The sequence below is a fragment of the Trachurus japonicus genome, chromosome 8 (genome assembly GCF_045865225.1).
Source record: "Trachurus japonicus isolate A0001 chromosome 8, Traja_1.0".
Taxonomy (NCBI): domain Eukaryota; kingdom Metazoa; phylum Chordata; class Actinopteri; order Carangiformes; family Carangidae; genus Trachurus; species Trachurus japonicus.
Window position 1 is genome coordinate 13,020,493 of NC_140914.1, and position 16,345 is coordinate 13,036,837.

Sequence of the window (16,345 nt, forward strand, 5' to 3'; positions counted from 1 at the left end):
TGGTTCCCAACCCCTTTTTGGCTCGTGACCCCATTTTGACAAAACAAATTTCTGGTAACCCCGCGATGATCGTGATCGCGGCCGTCAAAATCAAGATGCGCCAGCTCAGATATTTTTACTGTATATGCTGCATTTTATTTGGACTCAATTTATAATCAAGAAAGTTAAAGTATAGAATACAGTTGTTTAAGATTGTGTGTGGCATTTTAATCATAATTTTAAAAAGAATAATAATTAGTTAAGAAAATATTTTTATCAGTAATTCTTTTTTATCAATTACTAGACATTTAGATGACCCCATTTGAATTCCAGGCGACCCCAAGGTTGAAAAACACTGGTGTAGTTGCTCTTGCTGCCATCTTGTCTGAATGCGAGTGTCTCTTCTGTGTCCCACGGCAGGAGCGACTCTATGCTGGACGCAGACGGAGACTTCGACCTGGATGACACCATGGACGTGGCGAGGCATGTGGAGGAGCTGCTCCGGCGGCCTGTAGACAGCCAGTGGGGCGGGCAGCAGTCATGACCCTCGACCTCCCTCTTGAACCTGCAACAACACCAAACGAAACCTGCCTCCCAACATGCCCCACTCGCATTGACATTTCTCATGGTTTAATTCCACTCATTTCTCTTTTGTTTTCAGATGGCTATAATGTGAAATGTTAATAATGGTTGTGATTTTATTTTTCTTTTCAGCATGAGAGCATGCACGTCAGTGACTTCTCTTAGTTTTATTTGTGTCCGTAAGTGTTTGTAAAACAGACTAGGTATAATGCAAAACCTACAATGTTACAGTATTGTGAAAAAAAGAGAAGAAGAAATTATGTTCATTCACATTGTGCATGCATTTCCAGTTGATTTTGAACAGATTTAAATATTATGCTACTGTATGAAGTCATTTTAACAGTTGAATGTTTTTATTTTGTTATATTTTTCTTCTTTGTAAATGGGTTATCAGTATTTTGATAGTGACATTGAACTTGCCCTTTGACAAAAAAAAAGAAACTTACTGAAGAGTTTTGCTTTTGCTCTAAACAACATAATCTGAGTCATTGCTCTGCAGAGTTAGTCAGATTTTCAGATCCATATACACTAACCTAAAGGCAGAGCGACTCTCTTTGCTCTCTGCGCCTGACAGCACACACACACACATACACACACACACACACACACACACACACACACACATCAGCACACGGTACACATCTGCAAGTGTACGATGTATTTGTTCTGATTTGTTCACCAGCTGAAACCCAGGAGAGGGGTTTATGCACCTCCCTCGCTCTCACAGGGCTATTTGTCTTCTGTTTGTACACAGAAATGCAAATCTAAGCATTTACCCAGCGCTGCCTGCTTGTCCTCTCAGGTCCCTCTGTTCCCCTCATCAATGCTACCTCGCATTATTCTACTGACAGTCCTTGTTACTTTCTGTTATTGTTTCTGCACCACATCCACAGCAGTGCGTACAAGTACGACCACTGGGTTCTGCTCTTGTAATTTGTGTTAATAATGGTGAAGGAGATTGGTCCCCTTGCTGCCTGAGGGCTGACTCTGTTGGCTGTTTTTATGCTTGAAACCGCACACCTGAAAACAACAGCAACAACAACAACAACAAAAAAAGTCATATCTGGTCCTGTGGTATGCCTGAACATTTGGGGGCAGTGCTGCACCTCTCTTACTCTTTCCTGCCTGCCGGTTTCCGTCCACTCGTTCCTGTTAGTCGTGTCATGACACCGTGACATAACTGGGTGTGCGCATGTCTCTGTGGGACAGCATGGCTGCCCCAGCAGTTGAAGTCACCAGGCATAGATAGATAGATAGGCGCAGGCTTCGAATGCTTGCACAAACTCACCAGCCGCTGGGCTGCATATAGCACCTCAAGCATGTGGAGCCGTGTCAGTCTGTGTAGTTGTCTGGCTTTTGTCAAGATTGTGCGTCCCCTGTTTTACGTTTTTTTTTTTTTTTTTTTTGGCTACACATAAAATACAAGAAATACATTAGTGTAGCGGAAGTCATTGAGACTATTAACCTACTGCCTCCTCCTGATATAAACACGTGCATATACACAATGCTTAATAGAAAATCTGTCATTGACAACAGCCTTGCACCTCAGGAATGAATCGCTTTGCTTAGCTGATGTATAAGCCAAATAGAAAAATGATCTATGTATACAGAATATATGAATTTATTTTCTCTATCATAATTCTATTTTATTATTGTTTCTCTGGCACTCCCCCAATGAATGTAACCCCTGTGCATGACCCTGTCAAGGATTTACATACAAACACCTTCCCAGTCTGAGCGGAAGTTTCAAGTCTCACTGTCACCAGAAGTACTAGTTGAAAAAGGACACAGAGCAACTGGAAATCAGAGAAGAATTTATGACGTACTTTTGCAACTTGTCCGACACACTTACAGTATTTAAAATATTCCTGCATCTTCTTCTTCTTCTTTTATTCTTTTGTATCTCTTACTTCCTTCCTCATCTTTGAGATCTCAACCTACACGGGCAGTCTTGTGATATACCTTTTGTCACCATTAACTCGCATCATTTTTTTGAGCTTGTTCCACCATAGACTGTGTATTTTTCGATGATGTAGATGGCGCTGTGTGCTGTTCAATGTATGTACCATGTTTGTGCTTTTGGGTTTTATCACTTGGAGGTTTTCCAAGAGAAACAGTTGTTGAGTTGAAAAGAAGACAATAAAGTTTTATAAATAATTTGAACTCAACCTGTAGAAGTACGGACAGTTTTCATCTTGCAAAAAAAAAAAAAAAAAAAAAAAAGCAATTTTTTGTTTTTTATCTTTAAGTGTGCAGACACCACCATCGATTTAACTGGGCATCACAAGCTTCCCTGGTTGTGCAGACGAAAAGGTTTATAAATACACAACATTTACATTATAAAGGCATATTTTATCAAGAGTCATATCAACGAGGACACAGGGGCTTATGCATGAACTCAAACTATTTCACTGTCTAATATAAGGTGTGATGCTTTCTGCTTGGTAAAACCTCGGGGCACTGGGTGGAGGGAAATGTCTCTTACAGGTGTTTTTAGATTTAAGTTTCCCTATTTTGCAGAGAAACCTTTCACACCATCGCCTGAAGACATTTCCAATAACACTTGACGTGGAATTTATGTGTTCCAATACAGTGCATGGGGTTAATGGGGTTACCTTAAAGAGACATACTACCTGACTTTTCACTATTTTTTAAGTACATCACAGTTGAGATTTGTCACTTGTTGATCTGTGTTTACACTATAGACCAACTTGCAGACTGCAAAAAGGTAATGTACATTCATGTACGCGTGGAGACCTCAAATATATGAGACTTCATTCTCTTTACATTGGGGAGCTGTTTTCCAATCTTTATAGTAGCACATCCAAATGTTGCATTTATCTCCATGGAGTTTTAGAAAGCTCATACTCTCCAAGATTCAATTTGATTTTCATCATGTATCAGTCCAAATGTAAACCAACTGCTGTATGGTGTATTTGATACTGGTGCAAGTGAGATGAAGCAATATAGATGATATTTAATACATATCAATATTTAAAACTGAATGTTTGTTCAAATGTGGAAGACATGGCAGGTTTGGAATTGAAGAATAACAGGTAACACATACTGTTTTACCACATTATCCAGCTGCAGTGCTCTTTGACAGCTTAAATTTTTTATAGCTGTCAGTTGCAGCCCTAACCTCTTTGCTCCCACATTGTCTAAAACAGCTCAAATCTGCCATCTGGTGGAGATACACAGCCTTTAAAAAAATGTGTGCATTTATATGAGCTCAAGTCTAAATATCAATTATCTACCTTGGTGACGTGCCTGAGGAAGGTGATAAGAAAATCTAATTTGCATGAAATTCAATAGAAATCCGACCAGTTATTGCTTTTAATTTTCATTATCAGAATATACCTCTACAAATATTTTCACTGCTTAGAGGAAAAACTACATTATGGTTGAGCATGTCATGCACTGCACACCAGTCAGTTTTATTTTAATTATGTTTTATCTGTGGGCTTCTATGCCAAATGTGTATAGGTCAGCGATTGTAATCCAGTGGGGAGGGCTCCTATAGGTCAGCGGTGGGTTGTTGCTTGGATACTAAACCTGCATTTATTACAGGGGCTTTAAACAGAAATATAGCATGGGTTTCGTGGTTCGCATTTGAAGTGATGATTGTCTCACAGTAGGGGTTTCCTGCTGCAGCATATGCAGTCGAAGCTGATGTATATAACAATTTCTATATAAAATAGTTCAGATAAAAGACTGATTAAAGAGTGGTTCGTACATAATTATAAAACAGTGAATGACACATCATAGCAAAAAGTTTATACATTAGAATAAATAATTTTGTTTATATCTAAAATGTAAATTGTAGAAGAATTGAAAAAGCTCAGTGTGGTGAGGGAGCCTCCAGTGTATACGCTTTGGCTTCAGTGATATTTATTTTGGTAATCTCCAGTGATTTATGTACATCCCCTTCTCTTTGGCTGCAATTTGGTTCATCAATTATGATTGTGTAGGCTGTGTTGAGGCTTTGTGGATTTAAATATCCCATTCTAACTAACATTAACCAAGCTATCAGGAGAATACACAACACATTTTTAATGGTATTTACGGTAGAATCAAGGGCATTGGCTTTGCTTGTATTGGGATTGTATCTCATTGTTCGTCATAGTCTAACATGATAATATATAAAAAGGAATGTTGTACTTAATGTAATAGGTCTTTTTTTTCAACCATGATGTCATAGTTATGTAATGTGACAAAATAATGGATATAATTGCGAAAGCAGTATCTGAATGGACAGAAGCTGCAATCACAAAATCCTTAAACTTTATTGTGAAGAGAAACTATATCTCATTATATTAAGCACCACATTGTGTACAGTATATTCATTCTCCTTCTCCTGAGCGACATCACCACCTGGTGTCAGTAAAGTCCAATGGATCAGACACAGAGACATGTATCAACTAGGCAGCTGTAAGGGTGAAAGCACTGTAGGGAAAATGACATAGACATTGCCTGTTATAAATCAAAAAAATAGGAAACAAAAAGCTTACACAAATTCAAATAAACAATAAATAAATAATAAAATATACAATGCAGTGAGTTGTTAAAAAAAAAAGTCTAAATATAATGTGATATGTGTTCTTTTAGATGCATGACTACTCTTGCCATCAGTGTGAAGCAAAGATGGCAGAGGTGCTTTAATAATTCAGATAAACCTTTAATGTGTGAGCCATTTTGTCACAGAAAGATGGCACAGTCAGTACCAGTTTGTAGATACATATGTCGTTATTCAGAAATGTGGGCTGTGCATCACACACATTCTGGTGTTGTGTTCGTGTTCGGCGTTGTTAGGGGGGCCTGTTTTGTTTGTCATGGTTTGTCGCTTTAAAGGAAATAAATATAAAATTAGCCTCCTATACATGTATTGTATCGTTTGTGTAAAAGATATTATGCACAGTTTCTGTTCCTGTTGGACCGATGTTCACATGGGCCGGCACAGGAAGTGCGGTGGCACAGCTCAGGAAGACACACCCTCCGCTCGCCAGCTGTGAGCAGCGGGAGCTTCCTTTATAGATATCATCATTCAAATGTACAATTTACTGTATAAACTGAAAGTGTGTTTGTCAGTTGTTTGTCGTGCTCTTGTTCTTGTGGTTTTATTTTTTATCTCAGTAGCCTATCTCTTTGTTTGACGGTAGCAGGGGGTAGCTTTAACTGATGCTGTAGGCGCTGCTTGGCAGAAATAAAGGTGTGAGGGGACTAATCGACAAACGTGTGCCATTCTACAAGAATCCTATGTGGTCATAAATCCTGAACGCTTGACCGTGTGACCCCTCTCCTCTTTTCCCTGTAGTCAACCGGGATTAGGAGACTTGATCAATAGCCTGTCTTCAATACGATGGCCTGGCTTCTGTTGATGGGCCCTGGTGGGAGGAGGGAGCTGTTAGAGGCCTGAAAGTATGGCAGTGCAGATCCATCGGTTTGAGCCTGACAGCAACAACTGCAGCAAGGACGGAGCGGTACCAGAGCCATGGCTGACATCCTGCCACAGGAAACTATCACAAACCTCAATGAAAAACAACGAGGTTGTTATTTTAGAGTGACATTGCCTTTTCAGCATTCAGGAGTGCTGACGCAGCCTACTCTTTATTTCACTTTCTCTCTAGCCTGCTGTTTTATTTATTCTTTTTACCCCCAGATGAACAAAGGTTGTGTTTATCTACTTTCATCATGCCTGGGACTCTATTTTCCTCCAGTGAATCATACATGTGTGTTTGTACTGTACTGTATCACTGAGAGGCATCTTTAACAAGGCCAACTGCGGTAACATCTTGTGGACTCATGTGAACGGCTGTGATCCTCTTCCTCCCCACTTTGGTTTGAATCCACGTGGAGCTGATGTTTGACTTTGGAGACTGGTCGTCAGAGGCCTTTTCACATTAAAGTGAGACAGCCGGGCCAGGCGGTGGAGGCTTTTAAAAGCAGAACTTTTGTTAAATAATTTCTGAGAATGCATAATACATGATCCTGAGAGAAGGAAGGCAAGGGATGGAAGGGGGGCAGCAGGGAGATTGTGCAAGGAAAGGAAGGGGGCATGTAATCTTTCCAGCCTCCCCTTCCTGGACATTCACTGTCTCAGTCTAACAGCAAGTAATCCATTCCTTCCCCGAGCTTTTCACTCTCCTCCTGTGCCACAGCATACATTGGCAGATTTCATTCATGTCTCCCTCTCACTGCGCTGTCTGTCCTTGAGAAGTAGCTGTGCTGCTCAAGCAGTATTCACGTGTTTGTGAAGTCATTCTCATTCATAAGATTGAATGTGATTAGAGAGGCTGTGTTTTGGCTGCAGATTAGGCCACTTATCACCACCAAGGTCTGAGAATACCCACACAGACGCTAGGACACTTGAATGAGACTCTTTGTAGAGGGTAAATTGTTGAGCGCATTATGTAGGCGTTGCTATTTACCAGAAAGTTTACATGAGGGGATGTAGGACAAGGACGGTGATGTAAAGACATTGCTTTGGCTCTGATGCGTCTGGCCATTCTTGACAATTATGAACAGACGCTGAGCTCCCGCTCTCCACTGCACATGACTCCTTTCATACAAATTGGCTGTGATTTGATTTGCCTCCTCATTGGGTTATGAATGGGGCTGCATTATCCCAGCTTATTGGCCATGTCTCGCCGGTGATGTGAGTCAGCCTGACTTTGAATGTTACACCCTCCATTGTTTCATTTTTATTCTGGCCTGTCGTTGGAGCCAGATGCTTCATTTTACAGTGTGTGAAACACTGGTGCCAGTGGTAAATGGCATGCAACGGTGGCCTTTTCGAATTACCCTGAATGGCAAGAATAAATAATCATAGTATCCTTTACTTTTTGTTGGTACAGTACTACTCTTCTTTACACATTTTACCAGGTGAAAATATATAATATATAGTATATATTTACTCTTCTGAAATGGTGCCTCAGAGATACATGCTTAATTTACTGTAAACCATGAAAACTGTTTTTCTCTTCTGTGCTCTTCTGGTTCAGATGTAGATGATGTTACATCAGGACATACAAATACAGAAGACCTCAAGGATAAAAGCATATGTATTGTCAACAGGCCTCTCACAATTAAAGCTACAATGGCAGTTTAATGTAAAACAGAATGAAACAAGGACACACTGTGTGATTGTAGCAAAGCCGCTGAGGCTAGAATCAATCAGTATCATCAAGTTGCACAGCAGCAACGTCTACACTTTCAGCCCTGTGGTCATGGACTCCAGTTAAAGCTGTGCCACCTTTAGGGAAGGACAGTATCAGCTACAGCTTGCATGACACCTTCTACCACTTGCAGGCATTTTTTTTTTCTTTCCCACCGTTGCATTTGTGGGGTTGTGGTTACTGAAGCTACTGCATGTGTTATTATTGCGCTGACTGGGTACATATTAAAAAAATGTGGGCCTACACACATCTGCATAGGTTTCTTGTTTTCTTGTTTCATGTGACCTTTTCTCCTTCGCTTACATGATTGTCTGATGTGGTCACAGATGTTCAGAAAGTTAAATATATGCCACATTTGTTCACACACCTTTACAAAAAACACAATTCCTGCAGACAGAGGGTTGAAATTACAGGACCATTCATTTTACTTGCCTGTAGGTGGCTGCATTATATAAAGTTTTCTATATTCTTCACCTTAATGGGCTACTGAAGTCATGGAGCTAATTGTATTGACAGTTTACAAAATAATTTTAAAAGAATCCATGCTACTACAACAGACTTTTACCAAAGTGCAAAGGTGGGCATTTCCTTTCCAAAAGAGCAGTTGATAACAAGTAAACTGATTGAATTTTAGGGTTAGAATTTGTTGAATTTGTTATATTTGTATTGCATTGTGTTTTTGGACTAATTTCCACACAAACCTCTTTATAAAATTAACATGATTTTCACTCCTTTTTAAGGAGGCTCTCCTGAGCGCCCTCTTGTGGGTCGCCTCCTGTCTGCTGGAAGACACAGTGGGAGTTTGTGAGTAAGTTTAGTGCTCCATGGAAAACTGCACTTCAAAGACAAATACCTCCAGAGTGCGAGAAACGTGAAATGTTTGGTCTAAACTCCCTGAAGCTTCCAGTTTTGTCGATTTTTTTTTTTTGCTGGGTAGGTGGTGTATTCGCGCGCGCGCGCACGCCAGACGAATCGAGCCGTGATTGCGCGCGCTGGACTGGACGCTGAATCTGACTATACACGCACGCGCCGGCCTCTGCGCGCGTTTGCGGTCTTATTGCGATTGCGCTCTCTCAAGTCTTGAAATTGTCCCGCGGTTGCACGAGAGAGGGTTGTTGTAAAGCTCGCTGCAAAAGTGGAGAGGACGCGAGGCGATGCGCGCGGCGGAGAGAGAGAGAGAGAGAGTGTGTGTGAGTGTGAGTGAGTGTGTGTGTGTGTGTTCACAAGGGGACGTGGTGAGCGAAACAGATTTTTCTGAGGACAAGGAGACGACAGTAAACACAAGCGGTAGCGGGCAGAAAACCCCTCTCACCACAACTCAGTGTCTCCAGTGTTTGTGAGCACGCACGCGCCTCCAGAAAACCTCAGTCGGAGGGAGAAGGTCGCGTGCGGGGTACAGCAGCGTCTTCACCAGGACTGCTGAGCTGAGCTGAGCTGAGCGGTGTGACCATCCGGCTTCAGACGAGACGGTCCGACCTGGACGTCAACAAGTCCACTGTGCCGTGAGAAAATGGGCTCTTTTTACACGGCGGAGGGGTGGGCTGTGCTGTAACACCGGGACCATGGCAGGGGTACACACTTCAGATGCCGTGTCGGGACATTTTCTGGATCCCGCAGCCCAGGGCGCGACCAACGCAGCGGGAATCACCGGCGATGCGACCACCGGCACCGGCACCCGGGCGTACTTGGAGGTGTCGGCCGCCGGCCAGCAGGGCTACGGGGCAGAGGGAGTTTACACCAACGGACGGTACCGGGAGCACGGCAGTCCAAGGACCGGGAGTGCCAGCCGTAATAATTCCGCCGAGAGAAGTCAGGGAGCTGGAAACACGCCTTGCGGCATCATGAAGGTTAGTCGATTTGAAACAGTTAATTCTCCTTGTCAACGGTTCTCAAGGTGACACTATGGGCATTTATTAACTGACAGTGCCACAGTTTAGACAAACAAAGCATGAATAAGGTTTTAAAATGCACCGTAATCCCCAGTTACCTAAAACCATGGGCCAGAGACTTTGAGGGTTCCTCAGAGTTCCGCTGGGAACCAGAGGGACACGAGCATTAAACAGCTTTTATTTTGGCAGCCCTCCATAGAAGTTACAAAGGAATTACCCTGAATTAGACTTTAATACCCTCATTTGCTGCAACATCAGAAATAGAAGTGGTAAAGCCAAAGCTTCCCCAGTGCATCCTTTGTATTTTGGGCTTCACATGTGGATGTCCTTGTGTTTGACAAACCCAATCTGCATGAAACAAACTGCTGTAGTGATCACCTTCAGTTCAGTTAACTCCAACTCTCCAGACAGACAGGTAGCAGTTTAGTGGGAGCCTGGTATAGTTTGCATTCCTCAGAATCAGCTTCTATTCCTGCACTTACCATATCACTCCCCCATTAAAGCATACAGTAACAGTAGAGTAACACACCAATGAGCGGTAGTATATCTGTTCTGTGTGGGAGTTTACAGTGATCATGCCATGAGCTGAGGTATTTTTAGTTGTTGATTTAGTAATAGTGCTCATACTCAGCTGTGGTAGGCTATGTGGTGAATTTTATAGCGAGAATAATACATTTTTTATTGGATGAACTGCAGTACACAGTTGGGTTAGATTTAAAACCTAAAGGCATGCAGGTCCTGGAGAAAGAGAAGGTGCACACATTTTAAAAACTTGAACTTATATAAAGTTGATTTGTGGGCCGCAGGCAGTCTCTCTCTACATATTCTATCTTTAAGTAGTGTTATTTTAATATATGTCTAATGGTTTCCCAGCTTTAATCGGAGCTCCCTTTACTGGAGGTTAATTAACTGATCTGGGTCCATATTGCCCCCAGAAGCAAGATGACAACTTTGCTTACAGTGCATATAACCCATAACCCATTTTATTTTTTGTACCACAGAGGAAGGTTTGACACTGACAACACTGGTAGCATGACAGGCTGCATCATGGGGTCCTTGCTGGAGATAGAAGTGCAGCAGCGTAGGTGGGACACACTGGAGAGTTGCGTTCTGCCATATCAGACCTAGTTTGCTTAGCAACTGACACAAAACACTGGCTAATTCTTTGTTACCCCCATTATTAGATTCCCTGTGGATGTGAGTGAAGGTAATGCACTCCCCCACAAACAGCGTTTAGACATACAGGTGGATACAGACCATCAGGTCTGCCGCAGTCTGCTGCTGCTTCACGGTTGTCAGTTCAGTGGCATCGAAATAAAAGTACATCCCTTTTGTTTTTTTTAAACCATAAAGCTATTCCTCTTCATTTACTATTGTTTTCTACTACTACAAACATGTGTTCGTTGAATGTAAAAAGAAAAACACACACAACTTTGAAATATTGTACGTCTCCAAAGCCCTAAATCCCTCCTCTTCCCACAGAACAATCAGTCCACCTCTGTGTGTCCCATGAGCAAAACTAGACAGGAAAGCCTTGGGGGGGATTGTGCCTGTCTAAATATGATTGATAACAGATCTTCAAAGGCTGCTTCTCTGAATACCATGTTCATATGGTGTTAGAAAGTGTTCCTGCTGAGCTTCGCTAGCATAGTGTGAGCAAATTCCACTGTCTTGTCTACTGAAATAACCACAGACGCCTCTACAAAATGAATTCATCAGCGCAGTTCCACTAAAATCCAGCCCTGTACCCGAGGCTATGGAGTTTCAATAAGTGACCCATGACCTTGCTGCGCTGGGAGGAAATCACCCGTGCGATAATATCTTGAATTCAGACATATCGGCGTCCTGTGATCTTCACAGCTCATGTCATGTTGAGTGTCGCTTTCGTGTAATGACCACGGCATTGTGTGCTGGCATTTGCGTGGCTCTTCTTCTACTGTGTGACCGCTTGCACTTGACTGCGGACATACATTATGTGTGTGCAGGGGAAAGCCTTGTATCTTGAAAGACAGAACTGACTGAAGTGATAAAGCACGGGGAGTTGTATGCTGATGCATTGTGCACAGGTTGTGCAATTGTCTATTATATCAAGCCACCTCTCGCAGCTGTAGAAAACACTTCTGCACACTGTGCTGAACTAACATTGAATTTTTTGTGCTGTGTGCATGTTGATAGATTGCAGTTTTCCTTTCACCTCACCACTCCACAAATGTCTTTTCCTTCTCAGGGGCAATTTTCAAAAAGAGAAATGTCTGTCAGTATAATCCAGTCAGTAAATGTCATTGCAGTCATTCTGTCTCTTTTTAATCACATGTTATAGTCTTGTAGAACAGGTTGTAGTATTAACAAGATGTTCAGAGCCAAAAGTCTGCTGGATACCTGTTCTGCAGATGTGTATGCATGAGAAAGGCAGAATTTTTTATGATCACCTCTAGAAGGATGCATCACATATTACTGTCACGACATGTACACACACACATGCACGCACGCACATACACACGCTGTTCGAGCAGAGCATGTTAGAAAACTGGGTCAGCCATTCTTTAGACTTCATGTATAGCATCAGCGCGCCCACCTACACTTTAGCAGCACTTTGCTGTGTGTTCGAGTGGAGCTATAATAGGTGAAGGGGCTAAGGGTCCATATTTGGGGGGAATGAGCAATTACAGCTCTGCGTTACCTCATTAACTTAGCCCTCAACAAGCAAACCTTGCAAGAGGAGGAGGGGGGGGGGGGGGGGTTTGTGTGTCTGTCCCCCTAGCAGGCGTCCAACTTTGTCCTCTTGTCATTTCCTCAGCGGGGTGACAGTGTCATGGTGGAGAGCCTGCAGAGTGGCTGGAGGGGGGGTTTGTGATGCAGCCCTGTTACGTAATGCCGGACTGTGGACAGCTGCAAGGCCGGCTCCAGCCTGGCTGCTGGGCTGCTGGGCGGAGGGAACTGACAACCGGCACAAGTAGAGAGGGAGCAAACAGGATTTTTTAGCAAGAATCAAAGGGCAACATGTTTTCAGCTGAGTCTCCCAAGCATTTGGCATTTCTTTCATTTCTCCACTTTCCCTCTCGCTTCCTTGCACACTGTAGTCTTTAACCTTAGCAGCTGTTGAAAGGTCAAACGTTTATTTTCAGAGATCTAAAAAAACAAAAAAAACACACACAGTTTAAGTAATCCCCCCAAAAAAGTCACAATGAGCAGTAATGTAACACTGTTAATGGCCATTGTGAATAAAGATCAATACAGATGATCACATGGTACATCAGTCCATCTTGCATAAATCCATCCACCTCCACAATGTGCCTCCATGAGTGGCAGGATATCAATTCACCATTCCATTCGTGACCTCGTCTAATAGATTTGAACCGGACTGACCGAGCGTGACCCCTCATCAGCTCAAGAGTCTACTATGATGCTTAATAAGAGGCTGACACAAATGATTGGCTTACCGAGGAGTCAATCCTCTCGGCCGAGGAGAGCGAAAGCTTCTCGGAGTGAGGGAAGAAGGGAAGATCCTAGAGGAAGGAGATGCGAGGCTGATTCTTTGATTTACAAGAGGTTTAAATGATGAATGATTCAAGTTTCACTTTCGGAGTTTTACAAGTTATATTTAGGTCAAATAAATCTGGTATCTGTAGTTTAAAGAGAGAGTTTGCGAAACTCTGTGTTCCTGTTTCCTCAAGGACAGAAAATCCTCTGGGTTAAAAGCAGAGATAATTTTGGCTCACATGCATCATCTCCCTCATCCAAAAAATGTAGTCAGATAAGCGAAGGCACTGAAATACTCCTTGCAATCTTAAAGTCATCCTCCTCCTCCTCCCACTCCTCCCACTCTCATGGACCATATAAATAGAAAAAGCAGTTCCGTGCTGTGTTTGACCACCTCTTGCCCTGATAAGAGCCGTGTGCACGCATCACGCCTGTGACTCAACAGAGGACCTGTGGTGTCCCACTGTTCCAGCTGACCATGCACACATCGGTGCTTTTCATAACTGCCCAAGGTTGATGGGTGGATAGTCCTTTTAATGGTGCATTCAAGTTCATCCCACAGGGGTTCGCCAAGATTGATGTCAGGTATGGTCACCGGGTCGTTAATGCAATTTTACCAGAATGTTCCCCGTGCAGGATCATTTCGGGGCGATTCCTCCGCTGCGACAGGGCAAGTTATCCTTGTGAAAATGTGATGATAAATGGTGCAACCTGTCCTGTTAGGATGTGTGATGAAGGTTCAGTCTGGCATGAAGGCATTCATGCTACACATTTCATCACCATGCCACACATTTGTAATGAGATGTTAACTGTCGTGGCGTTTTCACCCCCTCTCTGTCAGTTTATGATTTTCATCACATTTTCAGTCGTTGCCTCACCTGCGAGACAGACGTGGAAGCTGAGCTGCCAGAGCATTTGTTTATCTACTCAAATACAGACCTATGCAAATAGAGGGGGAGAGGCCACATCTTCTGCATGGCAAGTTGTTTTTTTGCCTTTGAACCCTCCTGGATCAGCTCCCCGGTACCACCTTGGGTTTGTCTACACCTCTCACAGGCTGAATATTTGCAACCTGATGATGATGATTATGATGATGATATCCCCGACTGTTTGAACTCACTTGATGTGGGAATGATTTTGTCAGTAAAGAACTTATTTGTCAATGATTTTAACGATGTTTGCTTGGCAAACCCAGCCTGATGAATTCCTGAATATAGTTTCAAAGCAATGATCTTATGAAGTATTCATTAGTGATGGCCTCTTGGTGCTGCCTTATTGTTGCATTGTAGGTACCTTGGATAGATAGATAGATGGATAGATGGATAGATAGATAGATAGATAGATAGATAGATAGATAGATAGATAGATAGATAGATAGATAGATAGATAGATAGATAGGTAGGTAGGTAGATGATATACAGTATACTTTATTGTCTCCAGCCTTTTGTTTTAGGGCTGCTGCCACTAACAATTATTGATCATTTTCTCATTGATTTGTGAGCTCTGTGATAAATGCCCTCCAATGTATTCTAGAGCAAAAGTGGATCAACACATGAAAAACCAAAAGTATTCCATTGAAACCAAGAGAAACAGAAAACTGCAAACATTTACTTAATGCTTACTTACTGTGGTGCAAAGCTCATGACTGTTTGAATCCATGACGATCAAGAAATCCAGCAGCAATTAACTAATTAATATCAAAACTATTATTATAGGTGATTTCTGTGAAATGTAATGCACCACATGAAATCTGTTTTTCTTATACATGCAGTGTGTTGGTTTGTGTTCAGCTGCACTGGATCATTTTTCAGGAGGTGCCCCGAATTCACAGTATTCCTTTGTGGCATTTCCAAAGTGTACTTACTAACCTGTGTGACACCTGGATGGCAGCGTAGCTGTAGGGGATTTGTCAGACAGGAGCGCAGTGTCTTAAATTTCTTGCCCCCTGATGGATCCCTCTGTCAGGCTGCCTCCGCTCCAGGCTATTGTTTCCCTAATGTGAGATTTGGCTGATCCCCTCGAGGACGGAGGACGCCTCAGTACAAGCCAGAACAAATAACACTGATTACATATAGTGGGACCATCAGAGATGATGATGATGGTGGTGATGAGAATTGGAATAAGAGCCTATCCACGCCTCACTGCTCTTATCACAGGCTTTATGTAAAAATGAGAGCTTCCTCCAGAAATTTAATTTAAAGTAATGGAATATGGGTAGAGATCCCAGAAGTTAGGGCACAACGCACGTTCCTTTTAAGGACTTTGAAGAGCACAAGTAATTCCCATGTCTCCTGCAGCAGCACCCTGTACTGAATGCTTGGATATTTTTGGAAAGGAGAGATCTGCACTGCGTTGAAAAGGCAGCAGAAGATGTGAGGTGGTGATTACAGGCGTCTGGGGCTGCTGAATCATCGCTTGCTCTCTTGGCTGCTTGTCTCAAAGCGGCAATCTGCAAAATACAAACAATCTCAAATAGACCTCTTTTGTGTTGGGATCCGCAGTTTAGCGTCGAACAGAGGAGCAAAAACATCAACAGTTTTATAAAGGTCACCGGGAGAGGAACACCCAGCTCAAGAGCCACACATGCATTCCTAGAAACAAGAGACATTAACATCTCCACGCAGTGGATCTAAACAAAGAGGAGCTGTGATTTATGCATGTTTTATGTTTTTTTATTTCAGTGTTATTTGAACCTCTTTGTCTCTCCAAACTGTCTGATCCCTTGAAGCTGCTTTGCTGCCATTTACTTTAAGATCAAAGTATAGAAAGGAGACGAAATCTGGGGTGAAGGAAAAGTTAAACAGATCAGAGCCATAGCTTGAGTGTTTGTTGGAGATGTGGAGAGTTTATCTGAGGCCTTATCAGAGGCTTGCTTTCAAACACACTCCGCAACAGTAGACTTGCAACAGATCAGGGTGATCCAGTCCCTATTATTTACAGGCAGTTACATTGTTACAGCACTAATGTGGATTTGCTGAATGTGTATTGAAGCTGCGAAGGATTTGGAGCATCTGATATCTGTTTCCTCATCCTCCTTTCTTCGCGTTGTTTTCAAGGTAAATTCATGCAAAACCGCTGATCCACGTTCCCGTTCAGGGACAGTTTTTCGGCAAGTAGTCTCTGCATTTGCCTCGAAAACAACTCTGTCTCATAACGTTCCTTTATTATCTCATAGCGTGGTGAATGTGCAGGTCACAACTTGTCCACCAGAGCGTTTTGGAATTGTTGGATTGTGTATTT

The 16,345-nt window shown here is 42.5% G+C and overlaps 2 protein-coding genes and 1 long non-coding RNA gene across 4 annotated transcripts in view; 2 read left to right on the forward strand and 1 right to left on the reverse strand.

Moving 5' to 3' along the window:
• stat5a (signal transducer and activator of transcription 5a) overlaps positions 1-1,002 on the forward strand; it is a 52,616-nt gene extending 51,614 nt beyond the window's left edge. For both annotated transcript variants that reach the window (XM_085783941.1, XM_085783942.1), the window contains one exon: positions 400-1,002. In XM_085783941.1, the coding sequence (XP_085640067.1) occupies positions 400-523 (124 nt within the window). In that variant the 3' untranslated portion in view covers positions 524-1,002. The remainder of the gene's footprint in view (positions 1-399) is intronic.
• Positions 958-1,303, reverse strand: LOC146982773 (uncharacterized). Its single transcript, XR_015036276.1, has 2 exons — positions 1,171-1,303; positions 958-1,128 (listed from the first exon to the last, which is right to left on the reverse strand). It is a non-coding gene; the product is annotated as an uncharacterized LOC146982773 (long non-coding RNA).
• Positions 1,304-8,690: 7,387 nt separating this feature from the next.
• LOC146982774 (inactive phospholipase C-like protein 2) overlaps positions 8,691-16,345 on the forward strand; it is a 64,407-nt gene continuing 56,752 nt past the window's right edge. Inside the window, exon 1 of the mRNA XM_085783940.1 lies at positions 8,691-9,583. Coding sequence (XP_085640066.1) covers positions 9,299-9,583 — 285 coding nt within the window. The 5' untranslated portion in view covers positions 8,691-9,298. The remainder of the gene's footprint in view (positions 9,584-16,345) is intronic.